General features: G+C 43.3%; 1 protein-coding gene and 1 pseudogene across 2 annotated transcripts in view; one reads left to right on the top strand and one right to left on the bottom strand.

The window, feature by feature from the left end:
* Positions 1-56: 56 nt before the first annotated feature.
* LOC116396133 (SH2 domain-containing protein 3C-like) overlaps positions 57-6,736 on the bottom strand; it is a 19,707-nt gene continuing 13,027 nt past the window's right edge. For both annotated transcript variants that reach the window (XM_031870550.1, XM_031870551.1), the window contains exons 6-8: positions 1,330-1,778; positions 976-1,091; positions 57-745 (exon numbers count right to left, since the gene is read on the bottom strand). In XM_031870550.1, the coding sequence (XP_031726410.1) occupies positions 484-745; positions 976-1,091; positions 1,330-1,778 (827 nt within the window). In that variant the 3' untranslated portion in view covers positions 57-483. The remainder of the gene's footprint in view (positions 746-975; positions 1,092-1,329; positions 1,779-6,736) is intronic.
* LOC116396189 (UDP-glucuronosyltransferase 2A1 pseudogene) overlaps positions 5,299-6,736 on the top strand; it is a 2,195-nt pseudogene continuing 757 nt past the window's right edge.

Genomic DNA, 6,736 nt, shown 5'->3' with positions numbered 1-6,736 from the left:
AAACCCCTCTGTGTGAACCTTCAGCACACAGAGAGGAATGAAAGTGTAAAGTTTGGTGAATGTAAGAGCTGCTGAAGTGGAGATTTCTGGATCAGAGTCTGAGAACAAACTCATTTAGAGAACATTATTATGTCCACTCGTCTGACAGAACACATGTTATGGAAGAAAAATAGACCAAAACATCATAAATGATCAGTGCATAAAATATATTTTTCGCCTGTAGTGTCATCCCTAAAATAAGGTGTTTATTCAGACATGGAATAAACAAAACAAAGTAATATAATTACATGAAATGTAACAGGGCAGAGAGGGCTGAGGAAGCAGAATAAATGCTGACATATATTAAAGATCAATCCAGTCACAGGGGATGCATTGATGTGATTTTGTAAAAGAGGAGAACTTGAAAAAGGAGGGTTAGGGGTTTCTTCCTCTACTGTTATAAAGGTAAGCCATGTGTGATATATACCTCTCTCTCTCTCTATTCTATCTCTCTCTCTCTCTCTCTCTCTCCCCCCCCCCATGTTTCCTGTCTGTCTCTATCAATGAACTCCAGTGTGTACGCTGCATGCTCACCTGCGGCAGCTCTAACGCTCTCATGACGGCGGCAAAGCCGAACATGTCGCCCGTGGTGCCCTTGAGCTCCGCTGCGATTTGAATGATCTTGTGCAGCAGGCCGGCCCTCTCCTCCGTCGTCCCCGTGCAGCCCAACACATCCACAGCCAACATGGTCGCCATGGTGTGGAACCTGCAGGACGATGGAGACACTTTAAAAGTTGAGCTCATGTGACCAGTGAGGAGACTGCCACTAACGTCCTGTATTACTTTAGGAGGTAAATTATGATCTCTTCTCACGAAAAGTCACAAAATTGGCCTGCGCTGCCTTTGTCAAGGTTAAAAAGGAGTAATACAGTGTTCCATCTTGGTTCGGAGGGGGGGGGGGGGTTTAGTGTCCGGGATTTCTGAATCCTTACTCACCTCTCCAGCAGGTCCAGTCTCAGCTGTTGGCCATGTGGCAACGTGAGCAGCTCCATCCCAGAACTGACTCCCATCATCCTTTGCGCCTCCGGAGTTACCTCCACAATTCTGGCCACCTGGGAAACACAGACACATGTTTTCTGGTCTACTCCTGAATAGGTCGCTTTATATTTGGTGGGTTGCACCTGGAAATGATGAAAGCGGTGAGACTGAATCAAAGCAGTTGTGTTTTGGGCTATAAAGTGAGGCTAAAGAGGCTAAAGAGTTCGGTGTAAAAACACAACGAGCTACTCTTTCCCATTATAAATAGTCATTTTAGCCACTACAGCAATCATAAGCAGCTTCAGACAGTACCATGCAGTCGGCCTTGGTGATATGTTTGGCAGCCGTCCTGGGGTCGACCTCGGCCAGCAGCTCCTTCACGCGCCGCAGGACGCCCTCCTCCAAAGGTTTGTTCTCCGTGAGCATCAGCGCCGACTGGTACCTGCTCGGTTTGAAAGAAGAGACCGTCTCCACCACCGGCGACAGGTACACGTTCCCGTCCTCCACCCTCAGCGGATCGATGCCCGCCGACCCGTCCTCCACCCGCAGCCTCTCCACGTAGCTCTGGGGGTACAGCTCCGTGTAGCAGCTTCCAAGGTCATCAGAGGACGGCAAGTCCCGGTTCCGATGAGGTCGGGGTCCCTCGGTACACCGTTGGCGGAGGGTGCCGTTTGGAGAGGCGGGATACAAGCGCCTGGAGAGGGACGGGGATGGAGCCACGCTGGCTGCTCGGCTGCTTCCGGGGCTCCTGGACTCTGAGGCTGGAAACAACAGCATGTTTCAGTCGAACCATCGAATGATGAAGGTGTTAGTCAGCGTTCAAGAAAGACAGATAAGAAAAAGGTTCTTACTTCTTCTTAAAATTATTATTTCCTTTTTTTTTAAAGTCTCTTAAAACAAGCAGGAGGAAATGGCGCATTTGTGTTGGGACTATTTTCAGTGGCGGTTTAATCCATATTATAAATAAATAAAAGTATTTTCATTATTGGAGCTGTAGGTACAAATACAATTCCCAAAAGTAACAAATATCTCCATGTCACATATTTTCAAGAAAAAAAAAGAATACTATTTGTCAGACTCATCTGAGGATAGGAAGTTTATTAATAACATCGATGACATCATCAGACAACAAAACAGAAAAAAAAACAGTGCCTCAGTCTCGTCTGCTAAAACATATTTTAAGTAATCCCAAAAGACAAATAAAGTGCCGTATCCTTTAAATGAGGTTGATGTAAAAATCACATTTAGTTCTCGGGTAAAGTTTCCTTGTTTTTCCCCTCACGACATCTTTTCTGAGTGAAACATTTGTTTTAATGTGTGATACATTTGTCTCGGGAAAGATCCTGTCGACTGTTCTAAAGTCAGATAACGAGGTTATGTAGTTCAGGTACGGGCACGCTGTTGGGTTACTTGCTGCCATGACCTTTAAATCACACTGACTCAACAACCTAATGACTCAGAAGACTCTCTCTTCTGTATGTAGGTGCAATGTCATATAATTGTAATCAAATCAATGTTTCCTCTGGTAGTTTTTATCACACCTTTTACCTTTTGTTGTATTGTACCTGCTAAAATTCAATGGTTATTATCGCTGCCTTTGTGTTTTAAAGAAAACAAAGTGTCTCAAAAAGGACAAAAAGTATGGAGTTCATTTGCCTTTGTCCCATATCAAGCTGCCACCACAGGTCACTCTTATCTCAGTACTACATCTTGTGGTCTTATCAAGGTTCAAGTTTGCCACGTGAGGCTGTTTAGGTTCAGCTCCCCTTCATGTAACCAACCTGCACAGCACACACACACACACACACACACACTCTGGACTCTGTTCAGCGTCAGCACCCTCCGAGAGCTGCTCTAACCTTCAGAGCTGGGAGTCGGTGGGGTTCAGTTAGCCGGCTGCTGTGAGGGAGGCTGGACGCACAAACAACCAGCTCGTGTTGACGCATGAAATCTGTTGACTGGGGACGCTATCGGTAAGTGTTTAAGTCAAAGAGTAGACGCTTTACGGGCTAAAGTATGGTGGTACGTTAATATAAAGCTAAAACAAAAACGTTTTACTGTTTCCGTGCTGTTGTTATTGGGTTCATGTTGCTCATTCGCTACTAGGGCATCCCTTCAGCTATTTAACTATGAGAAGACCATCACAGTTTGGAGGTATGGATGAGCAGACTCACGGCAACAGGAAAAATAAACAATAATTGTAATTAAAGCAAGAGCATTGAGTTATTGTTGGGAACAGATGCGTATCAGCTCATGTTTCCTGTTTGCAGAATGAGAGGGGCGAGGTTTTCTCTCATTTATAAAGAGAACATGTACATTTATTACATGTAGTCTTGGCTTTTTATTGCGTTTATTGCATCGTTTCAAAATGTTCTTTACATCTAATGGTTTTAATTGTATCTGAGAGAGGAGCCTAAATCAATCCAAGTCCATGATCTCCAGGTACTGTAGTGTTATAAACCTTTACCCAGGTGTATTATTATCTTTGTAGTAGCGTAATTATTTATAATACAAGTAGTAGTGGAAGTAGTACATACGTATGATCTTTAGTGAACCTGAGTCAAAATGACTTTTGCTGACACAAAACTATTTATCATGTTTGAAACACTGTGAAGCTAAAGCTGAACATTTTACTAACAGTTGTGGTTCTTGTTAGCACAAGATGTGAGAGCTTGTTTGACCTTTGTCCTCGTACAAACAAGAGGCAGCTGCTATTTAATCCCTTTTATCGTTCGACACCTATCATTACTGAGCGGAGCATGTACATGAACATAAAGCTGTGAAACAAAGAGAGGGAACATCGACCAAATCCAAAACCGCTTTTGTAAAAACCTCCTGGGAATAAGCGGCAGGACTTCCCACATTGAGTGGTTGTGTAACCAGGAAATCTGGAAGTTAAGTAAGTCTTGGGACTGAAAATCCTTTGTGGAAAGTCTTGTAGTGATGTGCATCTGCATCGTTTTGGCTGCACTACTGAAACAGACAGTCTGTGCTATCAACTGTGAATAGGGTGATATTTGTTCATGACAGCGACCCATAGTCATTAACCATGTGTACTGGTGCTATTTTGCATTGTCTGGCACTTGGCAGTCTTACTCCCAAAGTCAAGTGGAGAGACTCAGAAGCATTTGGCATGTATCTTATTGGATTGCAGGAAGATGATGATAGTTGAAAAGTAATTTCGGAAAGGCAGATGATATTAGCCCCCAGGTGCCTGAAGCCAACAATAATACAGTATGTATTAGATACTCTAAGTGTATATGTAGGCTATGTAGTAGAAGTTTTGTTGCCTAAATCTAACTAAACTAAGCTGAAAATAATAATAATAATAATAATAATAATAATGATAAAAAGCACGGAAAATAATAAGTCAAATACTATGTGTAACACAGGACTCTACTCCTGGTCTCCTGGATGAAAGTCCTAAATTGGACACATTCATCCACCACAACCTTCTACCTACACACACTCTGTTGCTCTTTATACTTCTACTGTTACTACTAAATAAAAGCCTTTCGGCTAGCTAACTGTTGCTAAATAAAGTGGCATATCCATCCTGGCTGGGTGTAAATTGCTTCATAGCTGCCATGTGACTATTCTTATCTGAGTGCAAATAGAAACTATGCTTCAAATAAGCGCTAAAATATGTTCGTTGTTATTGGCATAGCCGCCAGTATCTACATGACGTGAATCTCTAACCATTTCTGCAGAGGTCCCAGTTTGGACGTATTGGCCAAAAAAAGTTCCGTACACGCCATCTGTGCATGTGAGGACGTCCACGTATCCAATGCATTATAAACAGAACCAGCCCAATACACTTGATTCAACAAGTTCCTCCGTCCTTTGACAAACATCATCTTGCTTTTGATTTTTGAAGGTGTCTCATTTTGGAAACTAAGATTTCTCCTGCATCCAACTTCTCCTAAACAGTTCACCAAAATTAGAATCTGGGGTGACAAAAACATTATTTTCGATTGGCAATACTAACAGTACATGTTCAGTTATTTTTAAGATTGTTTGTATTATGAACAGTCCTCTTGGATGTGAAGGTATACCTGCAAAAAACTAAATTTTATGTTGGGAGTCGGTCATCTGGAAGCTGGACAACTCATGAACTCTAGGTAGCATTTTTGCAGACAACACAGATTGTTATCTCTCTAAGATCCTCAACATTGGAAGTTATTCTACATATTTATCTTACCACCAACCAAACTTAGCAAATTCCCAACTTCCAAAAGCCAGGCTCCTCTGATCCTCAGATGATGCTTTCCAGACTAAAATGAAAGGATGTAGAATTAAAGGTACTGTAGATTTAGGATGAAACATGGTTCTGCAACTGCATGTTGCTTCTAATCCAATTATATTTTATATTAGATAATCTAATCAAAAAAGGTATTTCTTCTTAAGGTTCAGGTCATCTGCAACAGTTACATCATTTAATACACTACTAACCATAATTAGCAAATGAGTCCAGCTTCCAGATGTTGATCCATACTCTTGAACTGAAGAACTGTGAAGCCTTAATGATCAGGACAGCTCTAACATTCTTACATCTCTTATCAGAATATCTTTCAGAGATGTACCGACCGGCTTTGGTGGCACTTGCGGTGCTGCTCTGCTCTTCACTCTCAGTAAATGGAGGGAAAGTCTTGGTGTTCCCTTTGGATGGAAGCCACTGGATCAACATGAAAGTCCTCGTTGAGGAGCTTCATGCCAGAGGCCACGAAATCACAGGTCATCAGACAGCTGGTACATCAAGCCAGAGTCCCCCCACTACAAGTCCATCACAGTAAATTCCTAGACACAATGATTAACATGCGGCGGAAAGGTGCTTCACTTTGGGCTCGTATATCTCTGGAGTTTGAACTGGTGGATCAGTTCTATCAGATGAATAAGCAAGTGATTCAGATGGTGGGGGAGATGTTTGAGAATACCAAACTGATGCAAAGCCTTCACGATGCCAAATATGATGTGTTCCTGACAGACCCTGCGATTGGTGCAGGGGTGCTTCTGGGTCACCGGTTGGGCCTTCCACTTGTCTTTAATGTGAGGTGGACTATTCAGGGTGAGGGGCATCAGGCGATTGCATCTTCCCCATTTTCATATGTCCCAATATCAGGGGCAGAGCTGACTGACAAGATGACGTTTCCCGAACGAGTGAAGAACTTACTTTACTATTTCTTCACCTGTTTTCAATGTTGGTATGTCACAGAACTAAACTACAAACCGTTCGTCCATCGTTACTTTGGAAATGACATACATTACATGGAGCTGTTTCAGGCAGCAGACATCTGGCTGATGAGGAACGATTTCACCTTTGAGTTCCCACGACCCACAATGCCAAACGTCGTCTACATGTCAGGATTTCAGTGCAAACCCTCCCAGCCCCTGTCTAAAGAACTAGAGGACTTTGTCCAGAGCTCTGGTGAACATGGCATCATCGTTATGACATTGGGATCCCTGGTGGCAAAACCTGAGGACACCAACTTCCTCAGAAGGTGATCTGGAAGCACAAAGGCAAAAGACCATCCACCCTCGGCAACAACACCTTACTCTTGGACTGGCTGCCTCAAAAACACCTCCTGGGTCACCCAAAGACCAGAGTGTTTGTGGCCCACGGAGGTACCAACGGAATCCAGGAGGCCATCTACCACGGTGTCCCCCTGGTCGGACTGCCCCTCATGTTTGACCAGCCTGACAACTTCTTCAGGATGAAAGC

The sequence above is a fragment of the Anarrhichthys ocellatus genome, unplaced genomic scaffold, assembly GCF_004355925.1.
Source record: "Anarrhichthys ocellatus isolate YVR2014 unplaced genomic scaffold, GSC_Weel_1.0 scaffold53, whole genome shotgun sequence".
Lineage (NCBI taxonomy): Eukaryota > Metazoa > Chordata > Actinopteri > Perciformes > Anarhichadidae > Anarrhichthys > Anarrhichthys ocellatus.
This window is presented reverse-complemented; position numbering and strand designations above follow the sequence as displayed.